This window comes from Otolemur garnettii, unplaced genomic scaffold (genome assembly GCF_000181295.1).
Source record: "Otolemur garnettii isolate 467f Iridium unplaced genomic scaffold, OtoGar3 scaffold00128, whole genome shotgun sequence".
In the NCBI taxonomy this organism is placed as follows: Eukaryota; Metazoa; Chordata; class Mammalia; order Primates; family Galagidae; genus Otolemur; species Otolemur garnettii.
The window spans coordinates 323,640-339,618 of NW_003852523.1; the positions used below are offsets into that span (position 1 = coordinate 323,640).

Below are 15,979 nucleotides of genomic sequence, written 5' to 3' on the forward strand. Positions count from 1 at the left end.
AATGCGGTAAAGTGGGATCCTCACAAACAGCACACATTTATTTCTAAAGGCGGGGAAGTCCCAGATCCAGGGGCCGGCAGATCCTCTGTCTGGAGGGCTGGCCCCAGGCCTGTCACATACGGGCATGGTTTCCACTATGAGTGTCCACCTTCATGACCCCGTAACCGCCTACAGCCCCGTCTCTTCATATTTTCTGGGAATTAGGCTTCAACATACAATATTAATCTGGGGAGCACAAACATTTGGACGGTAACACCCTTCAAAACTTCAGTGTAGGTTTAATTCACCATATACAGAGGGGGCTAAAAATATGTATACACATTTTAAGAAAGGAAAAATCTGTATTAAATTTGTAATTCTCAAGTCACATTTGACTTCCGCAATTGTGAGAGTCGCTCAGTGTGACTTGGCTTCATTCTGTCATTGGTTATATTCAGCATTAGATTTTTCTATTCTTAAAGTGTACACATTTTTTGAGTGCCCTCTGTATTTTTTCAACACACGAACATACACTCACTCTCTGTTCCCTGTAAGGCCCACGCTGGGCAGCCCTTGGGGCTATGTTTATAAATACTCATTTTGCACACACCATGGGGGCCACACACAAGACACGAGAATCTCACAGATCCGTTTCCTCAGCCAGGTGGGTAAGGAGAGATGTCCTCAGGTTCCTAAGACATAGGCACTACATTATGGTAAAAGTGAGTGGGCTAATGCCTTCCAGAAGCTTCCATATGAAGACCCTCACTGCTTGAGAGATGACCTCTTATTTGGGGGGAAAGGGAGCTGTCAGGGTGGGAAAAGCTCAGTCCTGAAACGACGTGCTCCTGGGCACAGTGTCAATGCCATTCTTGGGAGGGCGCTTTCGCCAGGGCAGGTGCACTGAGGGCAAGTGCGGCTCATACGCAACTGACTTTTTTACTTCAGTCACGCAGACCTGTGCGCCCAGACAAAGGCATGCTCTACTGTAGTGCTCCTTTGCTCGAATCTGTCCCTTCCACATGCTTCCCCGTGGCTCAGGGGAATACTGAAGGAGAGAGGCCTGTGGGGCTGCTCCAGTCAGTGCTCAGGGGAGCCCCAAAGGCTGCCTGGGAGCCCTGGGGTGGCGTCCGCATCTGTCTGCTGAGACGCCAGGCAGCCGCTCTGCAGGACAGAGGACAGCGGATGGGGGCTGTTCACCTGGCCGCTGGCAGGGAGAGGATGCTGCCATGGCAACTGCCTGCCGCAGCGGAGGTCACAGAGGAAAGGGAATAAAAGGCAACAACAGCCGTATTGATAATGGCAATCAGGAGGGCAGCCGCCCAGAGGGGCCGTGGGGCTGGGACTGGGCAGCGGGTAAAAGATGACATTTGGGTTGAAGAATGGGGACAGCTTATTCTCCCTAAGTATTCAGCATCACAAAACACCAGGAAGTTAGTAGGTTGCTTAAATACTTCACTAAGCTTCTGTTTTTGTAGGAGCATATTAACATTCATTCCCCACTTATTTCTGAGAAATGCTAAGTACTTTCAAAGCTGGGGTTTTTTCTTCAATGATCAAACGTGTGTACATAAGGAGGAAGGAGAAAGCACCATATTCCGTCCATTTTGCAGATGAGAGATCAATCACACTGAGTATCCAGGCATCACCACGGCTCCCCCTCACACACCTGAGCACAAAGGCATTTTCAAGCCGTGCTTGAAAACAGTGTTCACAGATGGGGGTCTTCCAGCACGAGAACAGGGTCTCCTGGGGGTTCAGGAAGAATCACACATTTTAATTTCTTCCTGTGAGGGCGACATTGACTGCCCACATCAAAGGCGTTAAAATGTTGGCGTTTCATTTGTTCCAGCCATCCTGCTTCTTGGAATTTAACCCAAGAAAATGATCTTGGAAAGAGCAGAAGACATGTGTGTGCCACCAGGATGTCGGTCATCACAGTGGTGCTTATGATAATGAAAACTGAAAACACCCGCCATCTGTAGCAATGTAGGATTTGTTATGTAAGTGGTGGGAAATATCATTATAAATTGTAGAAAAGTACTTAAGAGTTGGGCAGTGCCTGTGGCTCAAGGAGTAGGGTGCCAACCCCATATACTGGAGGTGGTGGGTTCAAACCTGGCCCAGGCCAAAAACTGAAAAAAAAAAAAAAAAAAGAGATAAGTACTTAAGAGATATACAGAGGGTTCCAAAAAAATTGTATACATGTTTAAAGAATGGACAAAACTATTAAAATTGTAGTACTCACTAAATATTGATAATAGATGCACATACCCCTCATTGAGCACCTCCTTTTTCTTTTTCTTTTTTTTGGAGTTTTTGGTGGGGCTGGGTTTGAACCTGCCACCTCCAGCCTATGGGGCCAGTGCCCTACTTCTTTGAGCCACAGGCACTGCCCAACTCTTAAGTACTTTTCTACACCCCAGCACCTCTTGTAATTGCAGAAGTCAAACATGACTCAAGTATTACCAATTAATGCAGTTTTTTCCTTTCTTGAAATGTGTGTACATACTTTGCACCTTCTGTATAAGTTCAGTGTCTATTTAGAATGTTGTTTAGGAGGGAACAGAGGAGAAGGTGGTGGGAAGGACATCAAGAACAACTTGGACTGGAAGTTGGAACAAACCTCCAGTTGACCCTCAGTCATCTGGGGGTGCTGATCACCTGAATCCTGAGATGGAGAAACAGGGATCTGACACTGCGCCTGCCACTGCCCCCAGGAGGGAGGGGCTGATTAGCTCCATTGTTGGCAGGAGAAGGAAAGACAGGCTTTGGAGCTGGACACTCCTTTTTCTCCAATATAGGAGCCAGGCATTGGCTCCTTACCTCTCTCCTCAGAAAAGGGAAGGGCAGTGGCTTCCCCTCCTGCCCCGAGGTGGGCTGATCTCAGCTCAGTCCTTTGCAAACCAGTTAATTTCACCCCCAGCAAACATGAACGGACCTCAGCGTCAGGAGGTGTGTGCACACTTGTGTGCGCCTGTGTGCATGCACGTGTGTAAGGGGGGAGACAGCCTGCAAAATGCCTCAGTAGCTTCTATCAACACGCCCTAGAGGGGAGGGCATGCAAGAGTTTTGCCTTCTTCAAAATACCTATCTCTATCTTGGGATTTTCAACACTGAATATAAAAACCTTTGCAATAGGAAAAAGAGAAATAATGTTTGCTTAAAAATACTGAGGTTTCTAGTCAATAAAATCAACTGTACCCCACCCCCAGAACAGGTGCCTGCTGTTTCCCAGTTAAGCGTCCCTGCCCCTCCGTTCCTCTCACACTGGACTACACAGGGTCTTAGGCAAGGAACGCCACTCACGGGTCTCCCTTCAAACTGGATTTCAGAAGTCCAAACAAAGGACTTGGAAAACGGCATGATTCTTTGAATCTCACCAGATTGTTAGCCTCATACGTCTTTCTTTTAAGTCTTGGCTCTGAGAACCTTGAACTAAATTCTATTTGAAGAGCAGTGCCTTCAAAGTAAGATGCCGGGCGCTGTCTGCGTTTTTTTCTAGGGCATGGAACTATGGAGAGCTCGCATCAAAGACCTCCACCCGGCGCGGGCAAAGGTCTGCTTCTGCATTTAACCATCTGAGGCTCAGGACTTAGCTCCCGGCTCCTGCGGAGCGAGGCCCCGCCCCCGCGCGCCACGCACCTGCCTCGTCCGCGGTGACGGTGAGCTCGTTGCTGGGCTGGCTCTTGCCGATCCGGTTCTTGGCGTACATGCGGATGCTGTAGGTGGAGGAAGGGTGGATATCAATGATGGTGGCCGAGTTCAGCTGAGGGGAAACATCTTTGGTTCTCTGAGCAGAATCCCAGGAGTCTTTTGGGTTTTGTTTTTTTCAAAAAAGAAGAGATAGAGACGTGAGTTTTTTTTCTCTGCCTTTGAAAGCTCACAAGTAGGAATTCAAAACAAAAACAAATCAAAACAAAAAAGAAAGGAAGAAGGAGAGAAAGGAGAACGACGCCTCAAGTGATTTCTTTATGCCCTGTTCTCAGTTTTCCTGGCAGAGTTGGCAGTCAGAGGGGACCCAATCTCCCACACACGCACCCACACTGTGGGGACTATCGGCAGGAGGCCAGCAGAGTCCAGGGAGGGGCACCGATTTGGCCCCTGGAGGAGGTCATAGAGGAGAAAGACCAGTGGTGGAAGCTCAGGCCAGTCTACACGTAAGCACTCAGTGGCCAGGTCAGTGGAGCGAACTGTGGTTCAGACGCTTTTACCTCTCAGCCCCTAAAAATCCTTGGTTCTAAAAGGTTTGCAAAACCTCCAGCCGTATCGGATCCTTTCTCTCTCATACACAGAGTGGTAAAACTAAGGCAATCCCACACAGACCACCTCAATTTCCAATATAAACCCTGCTTACCCAAACATTTCTGAGTTCCACTTTTTGCAATCAATAGGTCTCCAATTTTTTGCTGTAGAGATTATTTTCAACCACAGCACTTGCCTAGTGTGAAGCAGTACCATGGACTCGGTGACAGTTTGTAGCTGGTGATTTTAGGGCTTTGACCAAGAATGGCAGTAAACGGGAGCTGGACTCTGGGCCGTTGGTGACAGCGGGGGTGGGGGTGGTGCTCAGGAGCTGGTGCGGTTGGTGAAAGAACCAAGAAGCCCCCAGGACAGTGGACAGAGGAGCTGCCCAGGTGTCCCCACACCACCCCAGCATGCTCATCACACTGGTGAGTCTTTTAGGGCTTATCTGCATTTTCGCTGGAATTTAAACTCCAGGAGGGCAGAGGCCACACTCTTCATATTCAATTCTGGATCCCTTTGCTGGCACAGTGCCTGGCTCAAAGTACACGAATAATACAAGTGTGTTTGACAGATGAATAAATAAATGCAAAAGACTTCTGAGTCTTGGGAATGGGGCCGGTCACTTTGTCACACTGACAATGAGTGTGGCAGTTGAAGGGGCTGCTCTGCCCAGAGGTTAATGTAAATGTAAGTGATTCTCTGGAGTCGAAGGAAGGAAGACGTGGCTTGAAGATGCTTCTGAGGGCCCTGACGTCCCCTCCAGGAACAGGGGCTAATAGAAGCTGACGACTGATCTCGCAGTTAGGAGGAAAGCAGCCTCTGAGCCAGGACAATTGGAGGTAGAAGAGCATAGCCCAGAAAGAGGATTTGGCAGACATTCAAACAATGAAGGAGGAGAGGCCTGTGACTCAACAGAGGACAGATGAGGGGGGATTTCACATCAGTGGAACAATATGTTCTTAGGAGCCTTGTCCACAAAGAGAAAGCAGAGCCTTCCGGAGAAGATGCCTAGGACGATGTGGGGAATGCCAGGTGCAGAGAACTTTGCTAACTAACTAGTCCCAGGAGGAAGCAGACACTTGTGGGAGTTGATGGGTTGATGGCTCTGCTTCAGGCAACACAGAAGTTTCTGGAACTGACAGGGCCAAAGCAGACATAGCCATTTCACTCAAGAAACAGGCGAGTGTCTGCTGACCACCTTCTCCTGGCACCAGCCCAGGCCATGTGAGGGGTCAAGGCAGGCAGGGGACAGATCTCACCTTGCCAGGCCCTGAGGTCCTCAGCATCCATCCTCTGTAGGTTCCTTTAGCCAAGCCCACATCTTGGAAACTAATCTTCCAGGATGATTTATAGACCATCCTTGATGCTACCTTTGCTCTCTGTCTCTGAAAACCACTATCGACTCCTACCTCTGGGCCCGGAGACCGTTTGTAAACCCTGCTTCCTGCGTGCAGCCTGACCAGACGCCCCATCCTGCATTTGCACACGTTTCTGTTTGGGACTTGCTCCTACGAGGTTGCTTTATTTTGTCAGTGGTACACTCTACTTTGTTACATTTATATTTCATTTTCAGTTTCATCCTCCCATCAAGGCACTGTGCTAGGCATTTTAACACATGACTTCTGCAGTCCCCACAACTGTAAGTACACTGGGAACACCTTGGGGCTTTCTGACAACTGTTTTTTCAGACCTACTAAATCAGACTTCGGGGACTGGTGCCCAGAAACCTGTGCTTTATAAAATCTCACTGGCTGGGTCATTCTGATGTGTACTTTGGACAGGCTGTTTTATTTGGTTAAATTTTTACAACATTTTGCCAAGGAAAGGATCCTTATTTTCTTTGTGAAAGTCAAGAAACTCAGGCCCTGTTACATAGCTGGTAGAAGCAGGGGTGGGGTTTGACCTGAACTGAGTTATCCCCAAGCTCAGAGTCATTTTCCTGTAGCTTCTGACCTACACATACTCCCCAAGGACACCTAATGAGACTGGATTTCAACATTTCTAGACATCTGCTGAAAATCTCATGTGCTGAGAAAAAGACCTTATGAAGAGTTCTTGACTTGGTTACAGATGAGGAAGAGAATGTGCAGTTTGGAGCCATGTGAGAGAAGGGAGCTGTGGCCAAGCAGCACCGTGGCATCCGTGAGTCTGCAGAAGGGAAGCCTGAGAGGGCTGCACAGGGCCAGGCTTGTGGCCTGGTTTAGAAAGGAGTTGTCAGAAGCATCCATGGGACATGCAGGCAGGATTTTACATCATGCCCATGGAGATGGTGGCATAAAACCAGGGTGGAAAGCTCCGAGTCCCATCCTGCCTCTGCAAGGCCAAATAACCTTCTCCCTGTGGAGAAGGGCTGGGAGCTGACAGGAGCCACTGTGGTTGTGCTGGGTGCTCACAGGGAGCCTGCTTTGGGGTCTAATACCCCGAGTCTAGAGGACGGCAGATCATCAAGGATGGACTTGATATGAAGAAGTCCTGTTACAGGCCCAAAGACCAGAAAGAGTGAGGACAACTGAAAGGGAGGCAGAATCACACAACAGGCTCACCTAGGACCACCCTGGCCTCCTTAACCCCGACTGCACCCAGCTCTACAGATGTGGAATTTTCTTGCTTTGATTATGAAGAGTCTGATTAATTTGTACATTTAAAGATGCTATCAATGATAAAGATGATTCTTAGATTTCAACTGCATGTAAAGTAGATACAACAAATATTTACAGCACACCCTTCACATGCCAGGGAATGTGCAGGGCACTGGGGATCCAAGGACACCCCAGTCAGAGTCCCTGCCTTGGAGGAGCTTATGGAAGAGTGAGAGGCACCGAGGACTCAGACGGTGAACAAGTAGTTCCACTAACACAGATGGCTTCGGGGGCATTTCACTCAGGAGCATTTTCATGCAATCTGAGCAATACTAAAAGCTCCCACTTACTAGATATTGACTATGTGCTGGATAACAAGTCAAGGGTTTCAAAGGCATGCTCTTCTTACACAGCGTTCACAAAATATCTGCTGAGTGCCCACCATGTCCGGCACAGTGCTAGGTGATGGAGAAACGGGTTGGGTGAAAGTAGGCCCACCAAGCACAGGGAACCCTGAGGAGCCCCCAGGCCAGAGGAGGTGACATGTGTTAGTCAATATGTTGATCAATGTACATGTCACCATGACACGCACACAGTGACACGCATGAGACCTGCCGGGAGCAAGAGGGAGATGAAGCTGTGTGAGCACATGAGAAGTGGGACTGGAGGAGGCTTAATGCCATGGTCCCAGGAAGGGGGCTCCTCCCAGCCAAGGGTGTCCTGTGGAGTCTGAGGGCTCCTCGCCAGTCACCGTCCTCTGAGCTAGGTGTGGTGGTATCCAATTCACTGACGGGACCAGCAGGAGGGACGTGAACAGCAAAGGCGCAGAGCTGGTCAGACATGGGCCCAGCTGCCGATCCCAACCCCCTACTGAGCCTGAGACCAGTTTACCAGTGTCTGTCAGGGACTGATCCTCACGGAAGACAGTGGGAGCCTGAGATGCCCCCATGGGAGGCCCCCTGAGCCCTCCAGCACCGACAGTCAGGGGGGCCTGAGCGCTCATTACTACCTCTAGGTTCCAGGCCAGGCTCTGCTGGCATGTCCTGCCTCACCTGAGAAGTCTCTATTTCCCTTCAGGACCAGCACCTCAGAACTCTCAACTCTGTTTCTTAAAACCAAGGGAAGGCCGTCCTCTTCTGCTCTGGCCCTTGGGAAGCTGTTTGTCCTGGTCCCCGAGAGGCCGTCTGTTTTGCATAGCACTGTTTTGGGCTTACACACCCAGGTCACTGTGTCCAGTCCCTGAGCCCTGGGAGCTGGCAACAGTGTGACTCAGGGTACCACTACCCTGAGGGTCTTTCCTTGGGCCTGGGTAGGCACCAGCTCACTGGGGTCTCCAGGCGCCACTCTGACACAAGTGACCTGAAATGCTGCACCATGTCTTATAAGCTTTTGTAATCCAGCAAGTTTCAGATATTATTTCTTAGAACAGTACTCTTGATTTGATTCATCCCCTTTTTAGTATCCAAATTCTACTTTGGAGTCTCCGAATCCCTTCAGAGCTGCCCTTTGGGTCTCCCTGCCACCCCCACCTCACACAGCTGGCAGCTGTGTCCCTGCCAGCCCTGCTGAAACACCTCCTCACTCCCTATCTGCCCTTCCAGCTGCCTCGAGCTTGTGTTCTTACTACAGCTTCAGCCCAAGAGATGCTAAATTAGTCCCAAGTGTGCAATCTGAAATAATGTAAGGTGCCCAGGAAGTGGAAAACAGAGCCTCTTTTGTGGCTTCTAAGAATTTTTATTAACCCTTCCCATGCTGATGGTGCTCAAATTCCTTTTATTGTTTATGAGTCATGGTAAAAATTCTGACTAGAGGCCACAGCGGTGGGATTCCACTGGTCTAATGCATCATAATGTTCAAAGTGGCCCCAGCATTGTCCTTTGAAGGTCATCAAAGTACACAACTGCAGTGGCCTTGACAGCAGGGGCAGTTTTATTTATGAGCACTTGGCCACAGCAGTGTCACTGGTGGCCCCTGGACATTTCCAGAAAGTGTTTGCAGAGTGACTTCTCTTTTTTCTATACAAACACCACTGCACAGCTCACCCTGCAGAGCCTGGGCACAGCCAGACCTCAGCACTTGGGACACAGGACAGGAGGTCTTGCCCTGGAGCAGTCGCCCAACAGGGGAAATGGGAAATAAAAGGACAGGTGAAAAAAGGTCGCAGCGGGGCCCCGGCTCTGCCCGTAGCTGACCGTGTGCCAATGGGTGGTCACAATGCCAAAGAGGCCAGCGGGAAGTGTGACTGTGGTCTGGGCTGGCTCCAAAACAAAGGCCAGGCTATGTGGCCTCAGCTTCAGGGGGAAGCCTGGACGCTTTATGTGAGGAGGAGGGAGACTGCAGGTGGGAAGAGTGCCCTCCAAACTTCCCTGAGTTGAGGTGCTTTCTTATGGGTTAAATAAATTAAAAAGAAAAGAAAGGCAGCTTTTTGAAGTGAAAATAAAGCTGGAGAAAATAAAGAACTCACCTGATTTATTTTTGCATTCAATATCGTAGCCTGTGATGGGGCTGTTTCCGTCAAAGCCCATGGTCCACCTGAGCGTGATTGTGCGGGCTTTGACGTCTTTGATCTCAATCTCAGGAGGGTCGGGGGGCTCTGTGCCATCAACAGAAAGACCCAGGTTAGTTCGAACAGGGTCAGTGGAAAGCAGTGGTGGAAATGCTGAGTATGATTCTGAAACGCTTTGTTAGCATTAGACAAGGACAGATGCTTTTTACTTGGAACCATTTTTTTTTTCCCTAATCACATTTTAGGGAGGAGAATTTCCACTTTCCCAGGATGCCCAGTCTTCATAGCACTCACAGAACTGGGCCAACCCAGAAGGATAAAAATGTCACTATTTGACTTTGGATCTTGAATTCAAAACATTTTTTGGTCCCCAATGTTAAACTTCCCTTTTCATTCTGATTGTCTAGTATTCGTATTCTAAAATTGAACAAAGAATGCACACCGCTGTACTTCTATGCATGCAGTGTGACGGCCAGCGGCTGCTCATCGGGCTTCCTTCCTCTCAGGGCTTTGTGCCCTGTTGGGGGCTGCACTTTGACACAATCAGAGCTCTACATAATCCTGCTTGGGCTGACTTCATTCATATCAAATTGGTCTGGGAATTAGGAAGTGTTTCATGGAAAGCTGCGTCCACGCCGAGGCCTGAGGCTGGGTGACAGACACTTGCTGTCCCCAGACAGCTGTGTGTTCTCCCTGGTGCCATCTCTGTCCTACCTTGCACTGTGAGCTGAATTATTCCACGGTCCTCCCCATAGGAATTGATAGCATGGCAGGAGAAGAAACCGGAATCTTCTCTCACAGTCGGCAAAATCTATGTGTAAAGCAGAAAGAAATTCTCCTTATACAGTAGCTGAAATGGTTTGTCTATAAAATTCTCCCCACTTTCTTTTCTTCTGCTATACCCAGCACACGCACACGTGTGAGCACGTACACACATGGGCACACACACAAGCACACGCCCCTCATAAACACACGTACACACATGGGCACACACACAAGCACACGCACCTCATAAACACACCCACATCCACGCTCATCGCCTCTGAAGGCAAAGTTATTTCAGCACAGTTTGAAGTGTGCAAATGGACAGGCCCCTTGCACATCGCCCACGTCAGGCGCAGCTCCTGCGTCTGGGTATGGAATTCACACAGGTTGTCATGGTTACATATAGTCCATGTCGACATCTTTTCTATCATCTGCCTTTAGAGCATCTAACAGACATAGATCTGTAAATACTGCAGTCAGGGCCTGGGGCTAATGCCACCCTCATCACAGCTCTGCTCTAGAGGGATCCCAGAACTGGACTCTTGGGAGAGAACTAATGTGGTGTTTCTCTGCCACATGAGCGCTACAGCATCACCCCCCGATCTCTGTAATAAACACATTGCTTAGTTAGCTACCCACAGTGCTAAAACAGCATAAGAGGATACAACTGTCCTTCCCCTCCCAGCTTTTGTGATCCTGCATCAATGACAGGTTTTTCCATTGGATTTTTCCAAAGAAGCATGATATTTTTTATTGTAATATACTTTGCCCCAAACCCATCCCATTTTTCTTTTTACAGGAAGTTAAAACTTGTGCACAGCATAGGCTGTCATTCCTCCAGGATCAACTGTCATTAAAAAGCCCCATTTGTCATTTTTTTAAATTGCAGCTGGTTTCCTGCTGTGTTCATAATAATTCTCCTCTTAATAACACTTACGACAAAGCACCATTTTTGAAGACTACTCAGTAATCTCACTGTATGAGACAGCAGAGAAATGATGCTTCGTAAATAAGTCCCAAAAGATTATTTGCTATTAACCCCCCGCATGCACCCACTCGTGTGAAAGGACAGACTTATTGTTCCAAGACCCTGTGAGCGTCCACTGTGTGGTCTCGGTCATGGTTTTACCTGCAGAGTAGAGATCACCTCCTCTCCCACCTCCTTGGTGGACACCATGTACCGGGCCATCTCGGGGTTTATGATGCGGTCCTCCTTCTCCCAGCGCACGATGATGGGCTTCTCGCCGTGGGCTGTGCAGCTCATCTCCTTCTTTTGACCCTGAGTGGCCAGGGTGGTGTTTGGGTAGGACGTTATCATCGCAGGAACTGGAAAACCGAAAGGGCCACACCTTGTTCAGCAAAGCAGCGCTCTTGATCTTCCCCACACAGGTAAGTCGTACTCAAAAGGGTGTTTCTTTGAAATAAAATTTACTCGAGAAACTGCTCAGAAAGAATCGTGAACAAAATACAGGGAAGGCAGGGGAAGAATGAAAAGGAGGCCGGGGCAGAGACGGCCGTGCAGTGTTATGTTCCCAGGGTGCTGCCCTCTCTCCACCCTGCTGAGGGCAGACGGGAGCACAGGCCATGGACTATGTCCCTTAGAACAGGAAAATGATTTTACTGGTCTAGAAAGGAGGCTTAGCATTAAGAATTACGCTCTTCCTTCTGAAATCATCTATATTTTTATCATTTTCAAGGACGATGAAACATTCGTTATTAGTCAGCTTAGATGGGCCCCGTAAGTGCTGCTGAGTGATCCTTATGATCATTTCTCAACGCCCACATCTCCCACAGTGGTTATGAACCTGGCCAGCCTTTACTGGTCACTTGGAGACCTCAACCCTGTCCTTCTTCAACAACTATGGCAGAGACTCTCACTCCTCGTATACTGACAAAACAGAAACTTTTATTTTATTTATTTATTTTTTATTTTTTTGCAGTGTTTTGGCTGGGGCTGGGTTTGAACTCACTACCTCCGGTATATGGGGCTGGCACCCTGCTCCTTTGAGCCACAGGCACCACCCCAAACAGAAACCTTTATTTGTGAAACTTCTCAAGTTCCCTTTCTTCACCTCAAAATTAATATGCATATTTTGGAAATGGATAAGATTCCAGTACAATTCTACAAAGTACCTAGAAATTCTGAAAACCATACAATAAACACTTTTTAAAATGCATACTAAGCTTACAAGAAATTGTGAAAAAAAGCAGGGACCAAAACCAGAAGTGGATCTTAGAAAGCCAAAATGAACATGACATTGGTACTGTGACTATCAGAGGGGCCGGGTTCCAAAGCCGGACTCCTCCAAGGGCTCTCTTTGGAGAGAAAGGACATAACAAAAAGTAAAAATAAAAATCCACATACAACAAAGCAAGAAGCAAACTTCTCTGGCCTGGGTCATGAATGTAGAAAAAAAAATACCTCCACTGAGAATTTGTAGTTGACTTGACAAACAGGTTTGGAGTCAAATTTATGCTATATAACCAACATGAGGGTAGCCTATGCCCAGTGGTGTGCCCCCAGATCAAACTGCTGAGCGTGAGCTCGCAAACCAAAACTATAAAGCACGAGAAAATAATCCACCCTGACTGAGAATCAGCCTTCCAAGTCTTCAGACGGTGGGATTATCAGACACAGGCTGCAAAATAACTATGCACAAAATGTTTAAAGATATTTTAAAAACATGATAAATGAACAATGTGTTATCAAAAAGTACTAGGAAAATCAAAAAAAATGAGCAAAACAAATCCAGATTTGTTCCTGCTTTTACCTCCTTTCTGCAATCACAGGAAGGAAGGTCCTCCCTCATTTTTGAGGTCTAGCTCCCCCGTGCCCACGACTCTGTCTCAGAGGCTCTCAGTGCTCCCTGAGACCTGACCCTGGAGACACGGTGGGTTCCTATCGGATGGGCACAGATCACGTCACGTCTTCCCTCATGGCTTACCAGAGAGGTTGAGACTATACCCCAAAGTCAAAGATCTCCCAGTTCTATAGCCTGACACCCACATGAGAACCTGCACTTGGGGGTTTCTCCAGAGTCAGCAGCCACGTGCAGAGATGCAGTTCACAGCACTGACTGCGTAGCAAAATGTGGAGAAGGCAAATTGGTGACGAGGGAGAGAGGGGCTAGGAGTCCTGCATTTCAAAGAGAGTTGTCCACAAGTGTTGACAGATTCCTCTTCCAGGATTTCTGACAAGAAGCTGATGTTTGGCCTGGTTGGATGTCTGGGTCATGGGGATGGAGCCTTCAAGAATGGCTTGGTGGCTTCCCTAATACATGACTGAGTTCTCACTCTGCTGGTTCACTCGAGAGCTGCTTGTTTCACAGAGTGGCACTCATGCCTCTGTCTCCAGATGACGACACCTGCCCCCTCTTCCCTTTTCACCTTGAGTGGAAGCTCCCTGGAGCCCCTCCCCTCTGGAAGCAGATGCTGGTGCCATCCTCCTGCAGTCAGCAGAACTGTGAGCTTGATAAACCTCTTTACTTTATAAACTACCCAGCCTTGGGTATTTCCTTATAGGAGGGAAAAAAGCATCAAAACTGGCTCTTCCCTCCCCAGCCTTTAGTTCTGATTCCTCCCTTCCCTCAGCCCATAGAGAAAAATGTTTCAAATTTCAGGAATCTCTTTATTGAGCTATTCCATACATATTATAAAATCTACCTGATTTAAGTGTACAATACAGTTCTGCACCTAGTATTATATTAACTTCCTGGGATGGCTGTAAGGAATTACCAGAAGCTACGTGGCTTACAAAAACAGAAATTTCTTCCCTCCCAGTTCTGGAGTCCCAAATCAAGGTGCCGGCAGAGCCATGTTCCCTTTAGAGGCGCCAGGGGAGTCCCCTTTGCTGTCTCTTCCAGCCTCTGGTGGTCCCAGACATTCTCTGACTTGGCAGCACGATTTCAACTCTGCCTTGATCTTTGCCTGGCATTCTTTCCTGAGTGTGTCTCTGTCTTCACGTGGACTTCTTATAAAGACAGCAGTACTGGTTTTGGAAGCTACACTATTGCAATATGACACCATCTAACTAATTATATTTGCAAACATCCTTTTTATTTCCATGTAAAGCCATATCCAAAGGTTCTAGGGGGGCACTATTAAACCCATACAGGTATACCCAATACACAGACATACAAGCATACTATTACGACCTGAACATAAGTACGTGGTGTTGGATGACCACGACACCAAATCTCACAGCATTTACAGAACCTCAGAAGATTCCTCCTGCCTGTGGATGGTCACCTCCCTTTCCGACCTCAAGTCTCAGGCAGTCGCGTGTCCATTTTTGGTCCCTGTGTCACCTTTTCTGGACATCTCCTACGACTGGGCTCACAGGGTGTGTTCTTGGCCTCTAGCTTTCTGGAATTCTTTTTCAGTAAGCCCGTGTTTTGAAGGTCCACCCGTGTCACAGTGTGTCTCGGTGCTTTGTTCCTTTCTGTGCTGAGTGACATTCCATGGCATGCGTTTAGAACATGCTGTTCGTCCACTCACCCCTGACACACATTGGGGTGGCTTCCACTTTTTGGCTACTCTGAATGATTCTGCTAAAAACATCTGTGTTTAAGTTTTCATGTTGACACATGTTTTCATTTCATAGGTCCCATTTTAGGTTCCTAAAAGTGAACCCACTGAGTCATATGGTGGTTCTGTGAGTGACATCTTTAGAAACTGCCACCTTTCACCAAATGGCAGCACTATTGTTTATTCTCTGGGTAAGGAACTGAGAAGAGAAGGAGAGGAGGAGAGAGGTGAGATGTGCATCTTAACTCTGTGAAGGGTCAGTCTGTGTGGTGGGGAAACAAGAATGCTCCCCGTCAACCATCTGACGGGACACTCAGACGGTGGCCATTAGGTCACCTGCCCAGGGTGAGTTGGCATCTTCCTTCCCAGCTGGAGGCTCCCTGGGCTCACCAAGGTGCTGCCACCACAGAGGGTGGTGTGTTCTCTACTAGGGACGCTTTCTGTTTCATCACACGTGCACACATCAAGATGTTTTCTCACAAGGGCTGGGAGCTAACTCATGATAACTAAAGATCTCAAAGCCAACAAAAGTGACCTGAGGCTCAGCGCCTGTAGCTCAGTGGTTAGGGCACCAGCCCCATACACTGGAGTTGGCACGTTCGAACCCAGCCTGGGCCTGCTAAACAACAATGACAACTACAACCAAAAAATAGCCAGGTGTTGTGCAGGCACCTGTAGGCCCAGCTACTTTGGAGGGTGAGGCAAGAGAATTGCTTAAGCCCAAGAGTTAGAGGTTGCTATGAGCTGTGACATCATGGCACTTTACCGAGGGTGACAAAGTGAGACTCTGCCTCAAAATAAACAAGTAAAGTGACCTGAAATGCAAAACTATAAATAAATCTACCATAGACCTCCAAAGAAGAAAACATTTACTCCTCAATCTCCTCCCTAAAGCTGGGGAACATGGAGCTGGCAGCCCCATGCAAGAGTTAGCTTTGATAGGTAGCCCCTGTTCTTCCCTGATTCCTGATGAAACGCCCCTGTGCTTAGAATTAGAGATAGAGACTGTGGAGGCCACACTGTGCTCTGCACTGTGCCCAGCTCGATGCCCCACTGTCCACGGGCCCTGTTGCAGTCTGCATTTCTCGCCCTGTGCCTTTGTGACATAGAAAAGAAACCCACAAAATGGTGAGGGGTGAAATGGACACAAGTCTCCTGCAGGATGTGCAGGCATGAGTGCCTTCCCAGGATGTGCAAACGTGAGCGCCTCCCCAGGATGTGCAAATGTGAGCGCCTCCCCAGGACGTGCAAGCGTGAGTGCCTCCCCAGGACGTGCAAATGTGAGCGCCTCCCCAGGACGTGCAAGCGTGAGTGCCTCCCCAGGACGTGCAAGCGTGAGTGCCTCCCCAGGACGTGCAAATGTGAGCGCCTCCCC

At 48.4% G+C, this 15,979-nt stretch overlaps 1 protein-coding gene across 1 annotated transcript in view; it reads right to left on the minus strand.

The window, feature by feature from the left end:
- Positions 1 to 15,979, minus strand: part of DSCAM (DS cell adhesion molecule) — a gene marked incomplete at its 5' end in the record, with an annotated part of 730,460 nt that overhangs the window by 168,435 nt on the left and 546,046 nt on the right. The window contains 4 exons of the mRNA XM_012810262.1: positions 3,625 to 3,792; positions 9,271 to 9,399; positions 10,027 to 10,123; positions 11,207 to 11,403. Coding sequence (XP_012665716.1) covers positions 3,625 to 3,792; positions 9,271 to 9,399; positions 10,027 to 10,123; positions 11,207 to 11,403 — 591 coding nt within the window. The remainder of the gene's footprint in view (positions 1 to 3,624; positions 3,793 to 9,270; positions 9,400 to 10,026; positions 10,124 to 11,206; positions 11,404 to 15,979) is intronic.